At 43.4% G+C, this 22,653-nt stretch overlaps 1 protein-coding gene across 1 annotated transcript; it reads left to right on the top strand.

Moving 5' to 3' along the window:
* Positions 1-2,161: 2,161 nt before the first annotated feature.
* Positions 2,162-19,034, top strand: LOC119165377 (acetylcholinesterase). The gene is made up of 4 exons (XM_075871684.1): positions 2,162-2,313; positions 6,960-7,243; positions 15,818-17,013; positions 18,148-19,034. The coding sequence occupies exons 2-4, from the start codon at positions 6,986-6,988 to the stop codon at positions 18,293-18,295; spliced, it is 1,602 nt and encodes a 533-aa protein (XP_075727799.1). The 5' UTR covers positions 2,162-2,313; positions 6,960-6,985; the 3' UTR covers positions 18,296-19,034.
* The last annotated feature ends 3,619 nt before the right edge of the window (positions 19,035-22,653 follow it).

The following is a 22,653-nucleotide window of genomic DNA, read 5'->3' on the forward strand; positions in this document are numbered from 1 at the left end:
TTAAGCTTGACGGTCTCAAAGAGGACGCGTCCATCAAGAGCATGGTTTGGATTACGATCGCCGAGAGCACTAGAAGTTGACGGTGAGTAACGTTTTTGTGAGTTTGAGTCCGAGTGAGTTTGGTTGAAGAGAATTTTTGTGAGTGTGAGTCAGTGAGTCCATCTCAAAAATATTTTGGTGACGGACAGTCCGAGTGATACCCCTGTCACGCGGCAAATCTGATGTCATTTACAACGAACAACATTCGTTTTTAATGTCATTTGTTCGCTGTCACATGGCATATATAATGTCATTCGATGAAGAAGACATTTGCCATCAAATGAGTTCGCAGACCTCATTCGCATTTGGTTTCGGACCGAGTGAGTAGTATCGACACCAGAAGCCTTTTGCAAAGGTCGCTAGCCGCTCCTGTATATGTAACTAGTTTAATTTGTTAATATATTATTTTTAGTAGATTATTAAAAAGTCGACCTGTGGGCATTAAAGCACACCGAAATGTTTGTGTTAAAAAATCACAGATCCCACGTACACTTGCAATCAATAATATGTGAAGCACGAATTAGGAATGTTGACATGTGACTTTAAAATCACCCCAACATTACGAGGTTGAGATAAATGATGCCGTATATGACTTCCGTGTCATGATTATTGTGTTTAGATGTGTCGTTTGCTTTCGTCATCTATTCATGACGTCTGTCGGAGACACTGGGCGCGTGCCTAAGAGTCACTGGAGGCTGGAAAATGGCTGCGCATATATTCTTGCAGCAATTTTTCAGTGATACAAAAGTTATTTTGGAAAGTACAAACGCATTATATGCAATATTTGATAGTTCTTTATTTCTCCCAAAGCAGTAGCTTGAGAGGGCTGGTGTCATGGTCATCATTTTAAAACGAAATTCGTTTTCGTCGTGTGACAGCGTACAGGTAAAATGACATTAGGTCCATTCAATGTCATTTGTTGTAAATGACATAAAATTTGCCTTCTTACAGGGGTATGAGCCCAAAGCGCAAAATATGTTTAATGAGTGGGTCGGAGTGAACTTCACGAGCTTTGCGGACCTCTGTTTTTGGGTTCCATGTGCAAAATGTGTATTGTTCAATGGTAATATAACTGTCGTTTTTTGAAATTGACCTATGCGCACACGGTATGTCATATAATGATTTTAGTATGCTATATAGCTGCGCGAATGTTAAAATAAACACAATGTCAGAATTTATTGCATGTGTCGTCTGTCCTGAAGTGTCTTTTTTTTTAACCAGCGCCATTTCCTTTGACTTTAATGTACTACCACGCCATTCATTCAACCGGGTGGAATACTACATTATTTCATCGCACTCTCCTGTAGAAAATGGTGTGGTAAGCGCACTGATGGCAGCCGTAAAACGTGCGAGGGAGAGACCATACTCTTTCTGATTTGGGAGCTTTCATTACAGGCTTGTATTCTGCCACTGCTGTTTTTTGAAAATATAGCATCACATGACTTGACATTAAAAGATACTAGATGTAATGGAGCAAAATCAAATATATTGTTACAGGGTTTCTTACGGACATGAAGTGAAGGACGACAAAAAGCAGAAGCTGTGTGTTTAGAAAAAGTTGTTTATGATTTAGAGTATACTTGCTACTCTACTATCAGAAAGCATAGAGCCGTGCCATGGGCCTTACGCTTGATAAGGTGATGATGACAAAAATTGGGCCGTGAATGAGTTATACAAGAAACTAGCAGGTATGCGAGTGTATCAGCCATTTTGACTCTCGCCAGTGTCTTTCCCAGTAGGTACATCTCGTATATAAGACACCAAACCCGTAACATATTGGTCAGAGGTGCTGGTTACAAGATCACTAAAAAGTAAGATATATACAGAGCTGAATAATTACAGAACATTATCAGTACTATACAGTTTTCAGGGAACTTTCACAGCTAAGGTATTGCGTTCATCGATACTCTCCTTGCTTCCGTTCGGCGAAGAAGGGGCGGAGAGTGTTTTTCAAACGTGCAGTGACTCTTCCAGGTGGACTACAATCGGCAGATAGACCGAGCTAGAGAACTTAAAGCAGGCAGTTCCGTGAAGTGAGTGGCTGCTCAACGCATGTCTCGCAGAAGCTTTTCAGTTATCGTTGTCAGGTCAAACAATGGCGTCAAGCATCCTGCTATCGGAAATGCGCCCGTACTATCGGAAACAAAACTTGCAACGCGCCCTATTGTGCCCCACATAGGATCGCCCTGCTGAGTTAACGCGTGATTTTCTTTGCGTTTAGTTTCTCCTCCCCCGCTTTGCAAGCAGCGTCTTTCCCTGGCCATCAGACGGAAGGTAAGCGCATCTCATGCTTCTTACTTTGTTATTATTTAAATTACCACTACGAACGATACCACTACGGATTGAATATCGTTCACCTCATGCTTGTTCAAGAAAAGTGAACATACGGGTGGGGCGTACAGGTGACTAGAAAGGATATTTGTTGTGGTCGAGTCTAATGTTAAGAGAATAGCCTTAAACAGTTCGTTTTTTTTTTTAGAAATTCTCGCGTGGGCATCGCTGTGCGCCTCGGCGTCGTTGGTGGTGAGCAAAAAAATCATCTCGTCCGTGACCATGCACAATGTTGAAAAAGATGCAAATAAAATAAACGCTAAAAACTTCCAAGTTTGAGTAAGCATAGAACTCAGGCTACTTTAATGACAAATAGGGGCTCTTTCAAAGAGCCACACTATTTTTTTTCTTTCATGAAGCTCTATGAAACAAAAAAATAGCACGCTAATAAATCCCATGTACTGAAAGGACTTCCCTTAACGCATCATATATTTCGTGGCGGAATGGTAAAATCAAGTCAGGTGCCAAAAGGTGCGAACACAGCAACGAACGGGTGTTCTAAAGACCTACTTATTACAATGCACTCAGGCATATTCATTCATCAGCAGCAGAACCACCAGCAATGTGAACGGCTTCGTAGGTGCGAGTGTTGCCCTACGACCCTAACCTGGACTCTTCGCTGATTGGCTAAAGAAATTATCATGACGCAGTGCGCACTCAACAGCAGTTCTTGCAATAGACATTCAGAGAGACTTTGAAATGACCAGTAATACGCGTGCAGGAGTTCCTTTCCTTACCAAGCAGTTGAGGCATACCGAGAACCGAAGCAAGCTAGCAGATGATAAAATGGCGCGCACGAGGCCCGATTGCGCTATTACAACCTAAACAAAGGAGACTCTGAGGCCTCCTTCAATTTTTAACTTTCACCTAGAAACCACGATGCAAAGTGCCCTTGTTAGAATTTACAACATCGTGATATAATAGCCTTTGAAAATAGTTTGTACAGTTATTACCGTAACTTTAGTTAGAACTTTTAAGCAGTAATTGGGCTACATAGTTTTGAAACCTAGAACACAGGGAAGAAAAGAAAGTAATATATGGTTAGCAGTCCAGCTGTAGCTATTTTTGCGTCAACATAAAAATTAACTTCTATGATCTAGGCAACAATGTTCAATTCTACGTCATGCAAGAGGAAGTATTCTTCTATTTTTCAGTTGGTATTAAGTGACTCATAAAAAAAAGAACTCCAGAAGATGGGGTTAAAATATCATTTACCATTTTGTGGAGAACCTTATTTTTTATTCAAGTTGTTTCTGTGTGAATCGCCTTCCTGAACTCTGCATTTTAGAGGATAATCTTTGAAACATACAGAAATATTAGGAACAAATAAGGATATCTTCGAACGAAAATTTCTCAGTCATACGTTGTCTGCGCTGGTCGTGAAGCCGCAACCGCGGTGATATATCCAGTGGAGGGCGTCATCTGCGAAAAAAAATAACTAGTATTGTTCTGGTAAATATTATTACATTAGGTGGTGATTGACCCTACAATGTTCGCAAGTGGTAATATGTTATGATTTATGCGTATATTTAACTATCGCGTATGTATATATGTGATGCTATGATGACTGGGCGACGTGGCCTTGCTCATACGCCATGTTTACTTCATTAGCACTTCTTCCTCATCTACCTCTACCAACCATCACTTCATACTTCACACGATTCCCCCTCCCCCCAAAAGAAAGCGTGGATTACGAACAATAAAAAGTAAAAAAATAGAGGTTAAAAAGTCACAAATGTCAAAGTTCACAATTGGTTCTATGCTCCAGGGGAGTTCCGTAAACTATCAAAGGCTTCAGGGGAGAGTACAGCAGTCCGGTTAACGCAGGAGTTCTGGTGGGCGAGGCTGGTGGTTGTGTCCTGGATAACACAAAAATGCTTTGGATGTGGAGGTAGGGGTAATCACAGCTGGCATTCTTGTGAAGAACGAACGAGCTTCCAACATCTTGCAGAATCGACAGTTCCGATATTGTAGGCATCGAATTCCTCGTCGTGGGTGATACACAGGCCGTGTAGGCAGCTTCAGTGCGCGTTGATAGAGGTTTATTGGGCGCTGCCTGTGTTTCTGCCGAGTACAAGGGGTGCTTTTGTGGCTTTTGGAGATTTTTCTATAGCGATGTCGCAGATGTTTTTATCGAAGGCGCATTTTTAATCTCTGGTGGAGAATGTATCCTCGACGATCGGCCTTTTCGCAATGTTCTTTGAACCTTGAGAGTGGTTTCGATGAAGTTTTTTTTTCGTCGTTGACAATGCTGAAGAATACGTTGACGTTGTAGTTTCTTGGTTTCGTTGACCTGCTTGTGGTGTGACATTGATCGTGGTGTGCCCGGATTCTTAGCAAGCCCTCCGCAGGCTTCTACGACGCCAACCAATACAGCTGTTTCTGGCGCAAGGCACTGTGGGGGGTTTCGCGCACTTGAATCTTCTGTATTCCTAAACTGCTCATTGTTGGTTGTTGCCTGAAGGGTACTTATGTCATCAGAAGTCGCACCCATGCTTTTTTTTTTCAGTGTTGGCAGTGACGTTATGCACTGGATTGATGTTACTTCGATTTTGGGATTGATGAACACTAGACGCTTCTGCAAAAGACTTTTCTTCACAAGATGCTGATTCTGAATTCTTCTGTCTTTGTGGAACTTCTGAGCTGAATACCAAGTCAGTTTGAAAAGTACGCCTGCGGCACGAAGTATTCAATGCATCTGAGTCATCAATAGTTGATTCAATTCTTTTATGCAGCGGAGAATTAAGCATTGGCGATATTTGCACGGATGAAGAACCAGGTGGAATGTTGGGAAAACGACAGCGTGGTCTTTCCATGAGCATGTGGCTAACTTCACCTGACGGGAATTGTAAATTCATGCTCTGTGCTCGAATGTGTGAAGGCTGCTTATGACTGCGATGACTGAGTTTGAATGCACTGAGAGTGTGTGTTCTAATCGAATCTTTATTAGAGTCTTGAAACCAGACGATCATTTCTTTTTTTTTTATCTTTTGCCAAGACTCGTCGTTGTCGAATATGTGGGTGAGGTAAAATTTAAATGCCTCACTGGTGACGTAGTCGCTGAAGTTCGTAACCATCTCCCGTTCTGACCAAGATGCAGCGGTAGCGTGGAACTCGAACAGGTTGAACCAGTCTTGTACGGGTCCATCGTCCGCTCCTCCGGTGTACTTGGGGACGGGAAGTTCAGTCGATGGTTCTGACATGATGCTGGTCGATGCGTAATGCTAGGCGCTTGTACGGTAGTCCATGTATGCTCAGGGTGTCATGCGGAAGACTGCGTAGATGATGAGCGACTGATAAAGCGGCTGGCAGGTCTTTATTCTGTCTACTTGTGTGACGCTCTGATGACTGGGCGACGTGGCCTGGCTCATACGCCATTTTTACTTCATTAGCACTTCTTCCTCATCTACCTCTACAAACCATCACTGCATACGTCACATATATATTCGGAAAAAACATTCTGAAGGGATTATAAAAGTGAGGAACCATTGTGTGAAGTAGTCTTGCGGAATCTGCCACTGCGTCACCAGTGTCTAAGGCAATCCACGCAAACTTAGATAATATGCTTTGTAAGGAGAAGTGTCTAATCTTTTTAGAGTCATATTAGTCATCTAAAACAAAAGTGCGAATTTCTTTTAATTGTCAGTCAGCACTCTTTCGCACCGTGATCAAAGCATTAGGATGAGTTCACAATTATTGACATGCAATGCTTGCTGAAATCCTTATCAGCAAAAACGAATAAACGTTAAGGTGATCACAAATTCCCAATACAACATCAACCTAGTTATGAGTTGAGGATATCACGCCGTCGCAGAAATAAGTCAAGAATGACTGACGCAGGCGATCCCAAGTACGGACACTACTTTTTGTAGTCTTATTTGCGTCGTCTAAAAGTCTTTTCACAAATCACATAATATGATGTGTCCGATCAAGTTGTGTGAAAATGCGTCCGGTGCTTCTATTTGAAGCTATTGGATGCATTGTTTACGTTTTTCTTATGCAACAAATTTCTAAAAAACAGTACATTTCTTGAAACTATGTCTGTGCCTGTGTCTGTGCAATTGCAGTTTGATATATCTCCATTTCTTTTGTTTTACCCGTCTGAATTCGATATAATGATTTATTAGAGTTTGAGAATTGGAGCCCTATAGAACTTGGGGACTGAAAAAGTTTGCGACCCGCCAGGGCGCATGCTCAGAACTCAAGTCACTCTTGGACTTTTGCGTTCGTGTTGAACGAAGGCTCAAAAATTTAAAAAAAAAGAAAACTATCGTAGGCCCCCAAGGCGTCTTGCGTCGCGAGGCAGACGACACACACAACACGCACCTCGATGCAGTATGGTCCACCTCTCACTGATTTTTGATGCCATAGTGTGGCACCTTCAGTGTTTGACCCAATGCAGCCTGCCTTTCACCCAATTCTCAAAGAGTGCTGGTTCTTCGAATGCATTAGCAATCTACGCAACGCAGCATACTTGGGTCCCCAGTTCTCAAACTCTCTAATGGGATTACAATGAGACGAATGTTAACATACACGTTGATACTGTATTTATGAAGACTTCGTTGTCATTCCTTTCTTTTTCACTTCAGAAAAAAGGCTGTTATTGGAACAAGAAATGGGTGGAACGGCGGCTTCTATGCTTTTGCTCTTCACCGTGATACCTTGTTGCTTTGCCTCTGACGTCTTGAAAAAGACACGACTAGGATGGATCAAAGGCAACCAGCTTCAAGTACTAGGTCGCACAGTGGACGAGTTTCGTGGGATTCCATACGCCCATCCTCCCCTGAATGCGTTACGTTTCAGGCCACCACGACCATATGGACCATGGAATGGCACGCTGGACGCCAGAAGCAAAAGGACAGCATGTCCGCAGGTAAGAACGTTCAGCAACACAGATGTTGCATATGGCTTCCTCACTTAATAATGGAGAAAAAAAAGAAAACTTCAGAGCTGATTTTTTTAAATTGAAATAGAAAACAAAACGAAGGAGTTTTTGTCACCGTTACTTGGTGACGCCTACCCCTTTCCACCTAATTAGTACAAATAAAAATACGGTAAAAATAGCATATATACATATATACAGTCCTACATCGGTGAGAGCAAAAGTTCTCCTATATAGGCAGAACAAACACGTAGACCACACGCTCGCTTTTAACTTTTGTCCGCTCAGTATTCGTCACAAATCTTCGTTTCTTCGAAGAACTGTTGCAGCACTTTCATTGCTTTGCCGTTTGTTTTGGATGGCCATGGACCTAGTGTTTTATTCAACTTGAATGGTCGCTCAGGATCTAACCTATTCAGTTCTTGTTCTAGTCGCCTTCGGTGTGTGTCGTGTTTCGGACAGTCGAGCAAAAGGTGACAGAAATCCTCGTCGTCGTGGTCGCATGAACATGCTGACGATGTTGCATGATGAATACGAAGGAGGAAGTGCTTTGTGTAAGCAGTTCCCAGTCGTAGGCGATTAATGCGTATGTCGATACGTCTTGGGAGGTCACGGTCTAGTTGGTATTCAAGATTAGGATCAACAAAATATAGGATCGATCCCTTTGTTTTGTCTGTGAACCAGGTAGACATGCATAATACACGTTTTCTTTTTCTTAAAATTCCATTTACATCATATTGAGATACAGGAACTAGGCACGTTTGCGTAGAATTATGAGTGATTTTCGCCAATTCATCAGCCATTTCACTTCCCTTAATTCCTCAGTGACTGAGAACCCACTGAAATGCCACTCGATGATTCGACTTTGTAGCTTCCGAGAGCTCTTTTAGTATAGCGTATACTATGCGCACATCAATGTGTCTTGAAGTGGCACTTTCCACACATGCCAGTAATTACCACCCATTTTCTTGGTGTCGTTGACAGTTTCATAAAGCTTATGGCTAGCAAAATCGCTACGAGCTCCGACGTTGTTGAAGAAGAGAGATGGCCCAACCGACATGCATAGTCTTCGTGCAATTTCGGAATTATGAATGCTGATGTCGCTGTCTCTTTGGTGACGGAGCCGTCAGTGTACACGTGAGTGTATCCTTGGAACCTGTCAAACAGATGATGTGATGCCAACTGCTGAACGGCAATGGTTGGTACTTCATGTTTGCTGCGAAGTCCTTCTATTGACGTTTCATTAGTTGGTAGCACAAGCAGCCATGAAGGGTAGTTTTGGTCCAGTGGCCAATGTGTCGACACAGGAAGCCGGGAAATGCACTGTTGGTACACATGGTGCATTTGCGCTTCAGCACGGTTCACGATGTTGGATATGAGCGGATGGGAAGGGTGTTGCTTGACTAGACGAAAGAGGTGCCGACATGTCTCCACATTTCTAATCACTGTAAAGTTGAGTTTTCTCGCCTCTGCCAGTGTCAAAGAACTTGATGTTGCCTGTGGAACCCCCAGACATATGCGTAAGCTTCGGGCTTGTAACAGCTGAAGTAGGTGTAGTGACGTTCAGAGCTGATAATTTTGTAGATATTATTCTTACGTTTAGGAGTGTATTCATGCAAGCCCAATTATTCGATAGAAATTCAGTTCAACCAGCCCAATTAGCCGATGCAGTGGTTCATCTGCAGTACGTGACTTTGGAGAAACCTGTATAAGCACTCCGCACTAGGAATCTCATAAGAACTGCAAACAGTCCGGCTATTTGATACGACGAGGGTTTGAGAGCAATATGCTTTAGACATATAAAAGGACCCTGCCACACTTTTTCAGCATGGTCAGAAAACGCTGCCGATCGGTAGTAAAGGCTCTCGCTAGCTAAATTTGATAGCGCGTGCACGTGGCCTATAATTCACAATAAAAATATTGAAGTCAGCTGAAGATTGCTTTCTCTTCTCTCTACAAATGACGGAAGACACTCAAAAATCCCTCCTGGAAAGCCCATCCATCAGCCATGGGCTGATTTGAACATGACGCGCTCGGTTGTTACATAGATTCCCACGCGCGTGCGTGCGCGATCACACAGAAAAAAGAAACATAAAATTTGCCCCGTATCTGCATGTTTCACTGCAAATGTCACACAGAGACGATATTCTTGCGTGTGGAGAGAGTGAACAAAACGTTTATTTAATGTTCTGCGTGAACAAATATTGGTCAATTGTATTATGGAAGCGCTGCGTTAGACAGTCTCGATCCGTGCAGCGAAGGTGAACGAGCGCATCGAGGATGGATGGATGGATGGATGCTATGAGCGTCCCCTTTATAACGGGGTGGTGACAAGTATGCCACCAGGCTCGACAAAAAAAAACTTTTTTTCTTTTTTTATGTTGGCCTAATGCCTCTACTTCGATAAATTCTATCTTAATGGAAAAAAAGGTAAATTTTCAGCTTAAGTTCTCTGCCATTTACGGCACACTGTCCATATTTTATTTTTCCAATATTTATTTTTGTCCTTTCTCTCTAATTTTCTGCCACCAATACTCTAACCGTCTCTTACTTATTTCAATCGCGGGTGTGTTCAGCTTTCCATTGTTGTCCCTAAAACCCAAGGCTTCCTGTAGGCTCGTGCCCAAACGTACACCTGGGTGGATATCTCCACATTCAATCAGAACATGCTCCGCCGTTTCCTTATCTTTCCCGCAGCATGTGCATTGTTCTTCTTCTTTACTGAATCTTGCTTTATAACTACGCGTTCTAAGGCAACCCGATCTCGCTTCAAACAGTAAAGCGCTTCCCCTTGAATTATCGTAAAATGCCTCCCTCCTTATTTCATTTTTGCCCTTTTGGTAGTTACTCAAAGCCGGTTTTTTCTCCATAGCTGCCATCCAGTAAATCCTCTCCGCCTCCCTGACTTTTCCCTTTACGCTCTTTGTTGACATATGGCTTACAATACCAGCCGTATATTTACTAGTGAGTCTTCTAGTTCTTTTTCTCCACTGTGTGTCCACGCTCTTCCTATACAAATAACGGAACACCTTCTCTGCCCATCTACTCTCCTTCATATTTCTTAGCCTTTCTTCGAACCTTATTTTGCTCTGCGCTTCCCTCGCCTCAAAACCTGCCCACCCCATATCGCCCTTTACAGCCTCGTTTGTCGTCTTCCCGTGAGCACCCAACGCGAGGCGTCCCACAGTCCTTTGGTTTACATCCATTCCCGATTGCACCTCTGCCCTCATGCACACCACTGAGTTCCCAAAAGTAAGCCCTGGAACCATTACACCCTTCCACAGACCTCGAAGCACCTCATACCTATTGTATCCCCACAACGCTCTGTGCTTCATTATTGCCGCATTCCTCTTTCCTTTTGTTGCCGAGGCTTTTTCCTGTACCTCCATGTATCTATCACTCTCATTTACCCATACTCCAAGGTACTTGTATTCACTTACCCTCGGTATTTCTTGGCCTTGTATGGACACCGTCTGATCACAGGGATCATTGAATACCATCAATCCACACTTCGTTACACTGAATCCTAGTCCAAGAGCTTCACCTTCCCTTCCGCATATATTCGCCAGCTGCTGTATATCATCTCGACTGTCCGCAAATAAGACGATATCGTCCGCATAAAATAAACCTGGAAGCTTCTGCTCAATCATCATGCCGCCCTGTTTGTGTGACAGATTAAAACCAATGTTGCTACCTTCTAGCGCTTTTTCCATACTCACCATGTACAGCATGAATAACAGCGGGGACAAAGGACATCCCTGTCTCAGACCCCTGCTAACCTCCACGTTCTCTTTGCTACGCATTCCTTCCCACTCTATGCAAACTGTATTTTCTCGGTATATCTCCCTCAAAAGCTGTATACAGTCGTCGCCCATGCCCATTCCTTTCAATATATCCCACAAAATTTCCTGATTAACGTTGTCGTATGCCCCAGTGATGTCTAGAAAAGCCACGTACAAGGGCCTATTCTCTATTTTAGATATTTCTATACACTGAGTGAGAACAAACAGGTTATCGTCTAACCGCCTGTCGACTCGAAATCCGTTCTGAAGTTCTCCCAAAATATCGTTATGTTCGGCCCATGTTTCTATTTTCATTTTTACTGCTTGCATCGCCAACCTGTATAGTACCGATGTAATGGTTAGTGGTCTATACGAGCGAATCTTGTCCTTTTCTCCCTTGCCTTTATAGATTAAGTTCATTCTACTTTGTCGCCAACTGTCCGGTATTTGTCCGTCCTTTAAGCTTTTTTCTACTGCTTTTAACAATGCTTCTTTAGTGTTATGTCCTAGTTCGTTAATGAGGCTAACGGGAATCCCATCTAAACCCGCGGCAGTGCGCTTTGGAATTTTTCCTTCGGCCTTTTTCCAGTTGAAATTATCAAGTACTAGCTCTTCCTCTGTTGCTTTCTCCGCCACACTTTTACTCACCGGGGAGATCCCCTGGACGCTCTTTTGAAACGAATCGGCTGTTACCTTTTGGATGTAACCTAGCGCTTCGTACCCTTCCAATTGATTTCCTCCTTCATCTAGAATATGTTGTTGCGTTGTGACAGACTTCCTACCTAGCGCCTTTATGTGGCTCCAAAAAATCCTAGGCGCGGCCTCCTTTTTTTCGTGTATCTCTGTCATCCAGCGTTCACTTTCACCTTTAATTTTTGCCTCTACCAATTTCTGTACAAGGGATTTTTTCTCTAAATATATTTCCCATATTTTTTTGACTTCGTCCTGCGGCCGCTTCTCCTTTTTTGCCTTTCTATGCTCCCGTGATGCTTCGCGTCGCTTCTCGATCGCCTCCCGGATTTCCTTGTTCCACCAACTTTTTGGCTTCCTTTTTCCTTTCCAGCAAACAGTTTTCTTCTCTTTCCCTATCTCCTTCGTCATTAGATGTAACAGCTCACTATACTCCCAGTCCTTGCCTGGTATTTCGCCTACTTCTTCCTCGACTCTTGCGGCTATATTTATTATTTGTTTGTCATTTAAATACGAGCTGCCAGACTTTGATTCCATGCTCATATTTTCCGTTTCGTATCCCATTTGTAATGTTATTCGTTTATGATCACTACCCAAGCTGTTAATGCCTTCCTCGTCTATCCTCATTTCTGTCAGTTTGTGGTAAATTCCTTCAGTCATGAGACAATAATCAATACTTGATTGCTTGTTTCCGACTTCCCATGTGATCTGGCCGTCACATTTAGGCCCCGTGTTAACTATCTCCAGACTATGTTGCTCGCAAAGATCTAGTAATAACTTCCCATTGGTGTCTGAATATCCGTCAAGGTCATGTATGTGGGCATTCATGTCCCCTAGAAGGATGATTTCGGCCCCATTACCAAATTCCTTAATATCCGCACTCATGCAATCCACTATCTCCTGATTCTTTTCTCTGCAGTTATTCCCCGTCCACAAGTAGGCTACCCCTAGCCACGTTTCCTTTCCACCTACTGTGCCCAGAACCCAGAGGTGCTCTGAACACGTGTGTTTCACTCTAACCCATTTGGCTCCGCGGTGAATTAGCATTCCTACACCCCCACCTTTCCTTTCCGATATGGTCCTGTTACACCCTTCCCAAACATAATTTTTAAAATGTGGTGGCTCTTCCAAGTCTCTAAGGTGTGTTTCTGTAACCGCATACACGCCTATCTGTTCTTTGTTTAACTGCTCCTCAATCTCTAACCATTTTGCCTTCTTTCTGCCACCCTGCATGTTTATGTAACTAATTGCAACACGCGCCTTTTTCCTTTTTCTTTTACCTTTTTTCTGGTTTTTCGCAATTCTACCTGTCAAAGCGTCCTCCTGGTTGTTTTCCCTGTTACGAGCTACCCCGGACTCCGAAGGGCCCGTGAGCCCCCCAAAAAAGCTACTGCGCGTCCTGCCAGTCGCCAGCCCACCTCGTGTCCAAGCCTCTTATCGAAATGAATCTTGTCTCTTTGAAATCCACCCCACCTGTGCACTTCCCTGTTTAAATCCACTACCTCGAAACCCTTCTCTCGACTAATTCGCCATATCTCTTTGTTTGCGTCGACAACCGCTCTTTGCAGGTTGACGTTGCGTACTGGTACTTCCGGTACTGTGCATACTACAATTTGCACCTGGGGGGACACGGTGCGCATGTCATCCACCCCTTTCGCCAAGGTCGTCGCTAGTCCTGACGATTCTTTTTTCAGGACGTCATTTAACCCTCCCGCAATTACAACGAGGTTACGATTGTTAGCTTTAGCTACGAGTTGTTCACCCGCTTGACTCATTACTGTCCCCAGCGTTTGTCCTGGGAACGTCCCTATCGCAACTCTCTTGTCGCCTTTCACCCTTTCTTTGATTGCCGCTGCGCGTCGGACTAAATTTGAGTCACCGGCGATGATGACCTGTTCAGACATTCCTGCTGAAACCTGCACCTGGCTGCTGACTAAGTGACTAGCGTGAGTCACGGCTGCTGATTTGCTCCCTCCCTCCCTCAAAACTACTTCCCGGTAGCTGGGCCCTGTGGCCAATGTGTCTGCCTTTGTCATGCCTGTTTCCTTCATCTCTCCCGCACGGGGGGTCGTCGCCATAATGCTTCCGCCGTCACCTGCGTCTTCGTTCCCTTTCACGACCTTCGATAGGCCCTTCTCGGCTGCCCGGAGCCTTTCTTCCATGGCTGACGTTTTCTCTCGCTCCTTCGCCAATGCATTCTCCAGCTCTGCGATTTTCTCCATGAGCCCACTCTGGACCGCCATCATATTTTTCATTTTCTCCTCGAACTCGCACTGTCTACACTTGGCGTCATCTTCTGCTTTCTCCTCCGCACTAATTTCCACCTTCCACCCTACCCCGCACTCTGAACACTTTACGGTCTTTTTGACCATGGCTAGCTCAGTTTACCGATGCCCACGTGTTAGAAAACTGTACTAAAATACACTGGTCTAAGCCAAAAAGAACCACAATAATAAATAAATACGCTACACTTCACAGCACCTGCGCATGCACGTGGTCGGTCTACGCGCAGGCCTCAGCCACGTGGTGGCTGGAGAAAAAAAAGACACAGTACAAAATACTAAAAAAAACGTACACCGTACTAGACCTAATCAAGCTTTACGTTAGCACGTTAGATACGAGCGCCATCTGGCAGTTATCTTCGAAAACGAAGGAAGTCGTGCGTGCCCGCGGAGAAACGTGTGCGCCTCGCCTGGCTTGGAGGCGATAAGGAGTAGAACACAAAGCGACGGGCAGGGGCCGCCACCGTGTCGTCTCAGCAAAGCGTTGGAAACACTTTCCTTTTTCAGCATCGTGGTGCACTAGTAGCGCAGCGTGATAAGTGCTACGGTCTCTAAAATTACTTGTGTGTTCCTTCTCTAGTAAAAAGGCAAAAATATGAAACATAGACGTGTTGGTTTGTGGTGCCTTAGATCTGCGCAATAATTGCTTTTTAATTGATAATCGCACAAGCATGAACGCTGAACCTTGAGCAATATTGGTGGGCGCTGCGGATGGAGTTGGTCGTTTGAGGTACCGTTTGGTGCCGTTTAGAGTATTGTTACTGTGTACAAACAGACATTCACCCTGCAGCAGTGCTACAAAGTGCACCTTAGGGACGGCATTAAGCTCTCCCAAAGTAGAGTACCTAGTACTCTAAATCTTTAAGCACTTTTTCTAAACACAAATGTACAAACATATAGAAAGACAGAGAGACCAATATTTTTGCGTCGAAGGTCTGCAAGAACGACTATGGTCCTTGAAAAGTGCTCAAGGTCACGAGGCGTGCCTTACGTGTTTTTGTTTTTTGTTTGCCACTGTCATCCCTCCCTGCTTAGATACCAGCGCTATCGACCTGATGAGGGAAGAGAGTATGCAGTTGGAGCATGCAACAAATCTTTGTAACTCCATTCGGACTGAACGGATTACTAAGATTTTAGCAGAGTCGAATTTGTGAGACAAGAAGCTCTTTCAGTGAATTTATTTCGTGGTTACTTAAAAAAGTGTTCAGGGCCTCTTGAAGATTCCACAATGCGTCTATCTGCACGCTGTTTAAAGTGGTTATTCTGTGCTAATATTGTTGCAGTGAGGTGTTATTTTTATGTTTTGTTAGCTCTGTTACGGTATTTTCTCAAAAATATAGGACATATGCTTGAAGAAATGACACGACTAGATAACCTCTAATATAAAACACCAGCAGTTGGAACAAAGTGCTCGCAATGCAGATCATAAGCTACATTCACGCCCATTTACTTTGTGTACCACTTCATCCTTAAAGCTGTCTTGCCTAGAGGGTACAATAAATAACTAAAATATAAATGGCTAAGATATCATTTCTTATGTTCCAAAATTTATAAAGAAGTGTGAATATTGATGCCTGTTCGTGTGACTCAAGATTTCACAGTTTACGAAATATTTTGTAACGTGCGTTTTCGATACATCTTCGGCAATTCAAATTTTAGAAGCAGTCAAAAATCATCTTTATTATTTGCCGGTCTTTGCTCCCCATCAATGCCGTATTGAATTTTCATCCGAATGATTCTAATTTGTCAATGTCACTACTTTCAAGGATGCTCAAGTAACCCTCGTGATCGCTTTTTTATGGCATTCGCAGGTCGTGACAAATCCCAAAGCTTATGCTGGCATCCAACTCACGGAAGACTGTCTACAGCTGAACATATGGAGCCCGCCAACACGCACTAGAGACGTCGTTCCCGTGCTCGTTTGGATCCACGGTGGTGGCTTCACGAGCGGTTCATCTGCTCTAGACTGGTACAATGGCGTCGTCCTTGCAGCCAGAACAGGTCTAGTAGTGGCGAGCTTCAACTACCGACTCAATTTATTGGGCTTTCTGGACGCGCAAACACCACAGGCTCCCGGCAATGTAGGTTTTCTGGACCAAAACTTGGCCCTGCAATGGATTCGTGCCAATATTGACCAGTATGGAGGTGACGCTTCGAGAGTGACCATCTTCGGAGACAGCGCAGGTGGGATGAGCGTTCACGGCCACTTAATCTCTCCCTTGAGCAGTGGACTCTTCGCCAGAGGGTATCTCATGAGTGGCACCCTGCATGGCCGTGACTTCTGTGAGCCATCAAATGATAGTATAAGTAAGGGAGACCTGGTAGCCAAAGCATTAGGCTGTGCAGACAGTGAGCGAAACTTGACCACGGACCCCGAATTCGTTCTCGACTGCCTCCGCTCTAAAAATGCTTCAGAGCTCATACGTGCGATGAGCGCTGTGATAAGTCACAAGAACTTTCCCTTCCTGCCTTCTTATCCCAACCATTTCTTTCCAATGGATCCGAGCGCAGCGGTCAAACAAGGACGCTTCAACGCTGCTGCTTTCATGGTCGGAGTGACATCGGACGAGGGTTCAACAGCTCTAAGATCGCTTCCAAACAACCTCGATCACATCGATCGTAAGATATTGGAACGCACCTTGAGAAGTTTAGTCTACCCCTGGCTCAAGACCAATTTCTCCAAGCCACTGGATGTGTACAAAGCTGAAGCGTGCGACAATGAATTGTTAAGGCGTGCCTACACAGACTACCTGTCCGATTCGGTCTTCTTTTGTCCCATGCATTTCACGGCTGCGGAACATTCCAACAGGAATCAGTCGGTGTACACCTACGTGTTTGGTCACCAGTCTAAGAAAAGTCCCCTGCCTTCGTGGATGGGGATACCCCACAGCTACGATGTTAACTACATGTTTGGTAGACCTCTTGTTGACCAACACAACTTTACCGCTGAAGACGCGCGCGTGTCCGAGCTGGAGATCAAAGCTTTGTCGACGTTTGCTTCCACCGGGTAAGTCAACAAAAACCGATGGTGTTCAACATCCCAAAACGGCTGTATGAATATTAGAAATTTTGACCATCTAGTGTTTTTCAACGGGCACTGAAGTGGCACAGTGCATGGGCCTATATAATTTTGCCTCCATCTAAACGCGATTGTCGCAGCCGGAATAGAATATAAACTGCGACCTCCGTGTCAGTAGCCGAGCACTGTAGTCATTGATGCGCCACGGTGGACATGAGTGCCATAATTTGCATACACTAACAACCTTTCAGAGTAAAACTCTGTCATGACAATTTTTCGCTTATGAACTTGTGCCAGCTCCATGGAAAAAAAAGAGCCACATTTATTTTCAGGATATCGACACCTTTTGAAATACGTCAGCGTCTATAACCTATTATAGACATTGGAGGTCTCATCTATAAGAGCCAAAATTTCAAGAAACGAACTGCGAGATCCCAAGTATTTTTATTCTGCAGTTCAAACAGCGTGCTTACTTTTTCCAAGTATCAGTTTCCACCACGGCTAAAGTTACGGAGTTTTAATGAAATATACGTACCTCTACTTCAAAAAAAAAAATTCACGACAGCAGGATACAACTAAATAAAACATGAAGCAAGTGCAGGAACATATATTTTATATATATGTTCCTGCACTTATACTTATACACATATATTTTATATATAAGTACCAGACACATTCTCATAGCGTAAATACCTATAATATTTAGGTGCGTTTTAACTCGTTCGACTAAACGTGTTTTCACCATTTCGTTTTTAGATGTAAGCCTATTTCTAGAAGACTCTTTTTGTTTCCTCCTATGTGCTGAGCAATGATTTCCATGTACCCCGGTTTTTTGTCAGAAGGGTGCCTTATAGACGAACTATTTTGTCACACAGACAGGCAAGCTATGCCAATACAGAACTTTCCTTGCCACTAGTAGCGTTAGTGTTTTTGATAAGTTAGCTGTCGTCTGGGTGAAACACAGCACGTTGTCTGAAGTAAGAAACTAATTCTTTCACGTGAGTAATTTTCTAAATTCACGTAATTTTCTCATGTCATTTTCTTTTCGAACATTTACTGGTCCCGCTTCGAACTAGTACCGTAACACTCCGTTATTATCATTCATTGCTCTTGTGTGCACAGGGAGCCGTTGCTTCCGGGAGACCACCCATGGCCCAAGTACACTTCTGACAACACCGTTTCAGTGTATATTTCTGGCGACAACGTTACGGAGATCCGCGACTTTCATATGGAAAAGTGCGAAGTATGGAGAAAATTCTGGAACATGTAAACATCCACAACACGTGAGAGAACGCTTGTGATGATGAAAAAAAAAAACTACTTAACAGGTAAAGTCACAAGAAATATTCACTGCAGATCATCGCTGAAGAATGACGCTGCTGATAGCCAGGAAGAGTTCTCTTATGCCCATTTCGTTTAATTGTGATACTTTCCACTTCTGTAATAGCCCTGTGGAAAGGGCTTATAGAATCAACAAATGAAATGAAACTATTTCTTTATTTACAACGGTCTTTATATATGCTTCTGGGCCTCTGCGAGAAAGAGGGAGAAGAAAAGCGAAAATGAAAGGCATGGAAGCTAAGCAAGCTAGCCTTTGTTAGCTATGCTAAGCTACTAGAAAGAACAGCATAATATAAAAAGGAAATGAGCAGCAAACGTTCTTGGTGTGTGTGTGTGTGTGTGTGTGTGTGTGTGTGTGTGTGTGTGTGTGTGTGTGTGTGTGTGCGTGCGTGTGTGTGTGTGTGTGTGTGTGTGTGTGTGTGTGTGTGTGTGTGTGTGTGTGTGTGTGTGTGTGTGTGTGTGAGCGCAAGCATGGCGCAACATTGCGGTGTCATATTATTGGCGATAAACATTCGTGTGAAATCTAAACGTTTACCTATCACATACATTGCTTCGCGCCTGCGGCAAAGCTGCGACCTTTTATGTAAAATTTAATGTAAAACAATGAAATCTTTTGATGTTTACATTTAAGAACTTTTTCACAAATAAACCTGCCATTTTGTCTTTTCTTCATTTCATTTGATTTATATAACCCTCAATCGCACGTAGCTTTACAGAGAGGAGTGGTGTACAGAAAAAAATGATAAACTATAAACAAGAGCAAACATAGTAACATCAAAATATTAGAGATTACAATTACAATTACAATAGTTATTACAATTGTGTTCTATTTACCACAAGTTCACGTACATTAAACATCACCATTGTTTTGAAAACGTACTCCTAATAGATCACTTAAGACGCCCGTTTCGCGAGGAAGTTGTGCAGAAAAGGAGTGATACAGCGAAAAAGAAGGCAGGAGGCTAGACCAGAAGACAGCTCTACGTAGTTAGCTCAATATCAGAAAACGAGCTGTAATTGTTATGGGGGTGAACAAGAGGATGCGTTAGTATTGTACGACCCTATGTATATGGCGCGAAAGTGACGACGTGCAAGAGAGGACGTACAAAATCCACCATTTCCGATGACGCTTTCTGACAAAAACATTTGTAAATGGTGCCCGTGTGCCGTTTCGATTATCCGTCGTCATCTTCTAAACTTTTACATCAGATGTAGCTTTAATTGCTTCACCTTTATCAGTCAACTGAACAAATCTCGTATTTACTTCTCACGTGGGGTCTGAGAAGCGAAGGAAAATCACAATCACATTCGCCTGCAGCAATTTAAGCTCTTGCTGCACACTCGTGGATGCTTTAGGATGCAGTTTACACGAGCACTGCAGGCGATAAATTACAAGCTCTAGAAGCTTATGAATACTCAATCAAAAACGTCGGGCGGAAAGAGGCTGCCTCTAAATTACTGTGGTGTATACGAGCTATAGCCATCTTAGATGAGACTTCATTGGCCCCATATTCGAAAGCGTAAAAAATAATGTCTTTGAAGAGGTGACCCGCTTTTGAAGACCCAAGCATTTTGTGTTGTTATTTGTCATAGCCCAGTACTTACGTAGTTACGTAAAGTTATAGACAGTTAAGGCATATCAAAGTGAGCACGCACAAACACTGTGTTCTGAAATACTCGGTTCATCCGTTCAAATCAGATATTTGTGGCAATGTAGCCTGCAGTTTGAAGGTATGTATATAGCGATTGCATGTTGCCGGCACTCCGCTACGGAGCAGAAACCTGGAGACTTACAAAGAGGGTTCAGCTTAAATTGAGTACGATGCAGCGAGAGATGGAAAGGAAAATGGTAGGCGTAACCTTAGGAGACAATAAAAGAGCAGAGTGGATCAGAGAACAAAGCTGGGTTCAGGATATCATAGTTAAAATCAAGAAGAGGAAATAAACATGGGCTGGGCATGTAGCTCGTATATATGCAGGGTAACCGCTGCGTTGTCATTAAGGGTAACCGACTGCATTCCAAGAGAAGGCAAGCGAGTTAAGGGGAGACAGAAAGTTAGGTGGGCAGATGATATTAACCAGTTTGCGGTTATAAAATGGCAGCAGCAGGCACATGACCGAGTTTACTGGTGGAACATAAGAGGCCCTTGCCCTGCTGTGCAGATAATCATGATGATGATATTGATGATTATGAAGCTGCAACAACTATGACAAATCTCATAGACCGCGAGAGCGTCTTCGATGCATTGCTGTTGCTGCTTCGCTGCAGATGCGTGTTTTCGTCCTACAGTGGGCTTGTACTTTTGGGTAAACTCCGCACTCAAAAAAACGGTGGTGATAAAGAAGTGCGCTTTCGGCACGTTTTATCAGAGCACGCGAAAGCACCGCAGTCATCGACGTAGCATACCGTCAAAAGGGTCGTGCTATGTCCGTGGACGTGGCTTGGATTCCAGGCCGCGACGACAGCCTTTCAAAGGTGAATAATGAAATTAACACGAAAATACTCAATATTACAGTGTTTAAACATTTCAAAATAAGAATATAATTACAACGAGCGCCGAAGTAGAAGACTTTCAAGTACACTGGCCTCAACCATTTTCACCTCCATCGAAAATATGACCGACAGGGCCCGGCATGGCCTCTGCGCCCAAAGAACACAATATTAAAGAAGCACTAATAAAACTCGGTTTGGTGCTTGCAGAAGAAGCAGTGCAGATTTAATTTAAACAACTTCTTCGTGACCATTTTAATCAGATTCAAAACGCTGGAATCAAAGAAAGCCAAATCCTAAGTTCAATCTGAACTACCGACGAAAGTGAACTCTGTAAAGTTTAGCCGCAATGTAGGCTCGAGGAATTTAGGAGACAGAAGCACGCTGGCGAAAACTTGTCGAACTAGGGAAAACCATATTGTGAGCAAAAACAACTGAATTCTTTTCACAATCACATAGTGTGGACCGGAATGCTTTAGAAAAGAAACGGTACTATATGTTCTTGATTATAAAAGGCAACAGCCTGAAACCAAAGTCTCTCCTTCGTGCTTTTGTTACGCCACATCAATTTACCCACACGCAAACCTAACCCATTTTATCGACTTAGTTTGCAAAATCTAAGGCTCCTTACATTGACATTAATCTTCCCGTGACGGGCTGCGGAAATTGGCCCACTTATTCTGTTAGATTGAACTTTTATGAATGCAAGCCATTTTTGCTGATTTAATTTTTTATATCTGTTCTTTCTTTCAAAAATAAGGAGAGCGAAGAAGATAGAGAGAGAGAAAAATGAAGAGAAAGGTGGAGAGGTTAATCAGGGCTGAGAGCCCGGTAGGTTAACCTGTACTGGGGAAGGAGAGAGGGGGAAGGAAACTTATGGAGGAGGAGAAAAAAATCCACTGGCTGGGCCGACACGTAAGAGTTTCACATCAGAAACGATGAAACAGGCCGTCGTCTTTGAGGAAACGCAACAGCGCTTTCGTTGACTTTCGAAATGAAGATGGGCAGTGCCATGGTACCAATACTTTCTCGACCGTGAAATCACTTCTGTCCAGTTGATTTAGAACACTGCCAGGTGAAGCCTCTTGTTTGTGTTTACCGGGCAGTAACATAAGAGGTGTTCAATAGTCTCATCGACGGGCGTAGAAAGAAAAAACGGAAGGACAGGAAGTTTAGGCAGCACTCAGAGCATCTGGCTACCCTGGGCTGGGGAAAGCAGTAAGGGAAATGAAAGGCGATGGAACATAAAAGTTACAAAAGGAAAGGCAATATCGGTATCTCGTTAACTGAATTTGTGTGTTTAATGGCATGAATAATGGACGCTGAGCACATCCTCAGCAGTTTTTCTCGCCAGGTATAATTAAGAGTTTTGTTTTTTTCTCTACTATATTCTAACTTTTTTTTTTCAGAATGTGAACTCAATCTGTGGATGTCCTATTTTGAGCAGGAAGAGATGTTCGCGAAATGAAATATGTCTATTATGACCTACAATCTTGGCAACCTTCTGCAGACAATACCCTCTTGATTAATCGGTACTCTTGGAGCCATTTTTAGTCCAATATATCACCGCAAAATCATTAGTTGGGTTCATTATTATTTCGCTATGCCATGATGCCACTGTTTGTGCAGTGGATTCAGCATTCGCTATATCGGAAAACAAACCCTACCCAGGGCCGAATCTCTACGAGGCTCGATTGTCGCGTATGGCATACTTTTTTTATTGGTGGGGCCCTGTACACGCCTATATAACTGTGTTAGTCCTATATATTCTGGGCACATCAGAGTGATATCAGGCT

This window comes from Rhipicephalus microplus, chromosome 8 (assembly GCF_043290135.1).
Source record: "Rhipicephalus microplus isolate Deutch F79 chromosome 8, USDA_Rmic, whole genome shotgun sequence".
Taxonomy (NCBI): domain Eukaryota; kingdom Metazoa; phylum Arthropoda; class Arachnida; order Ixodida; family Ixodidae; genus Rhipicephalus; species Rhipicephalus microplus.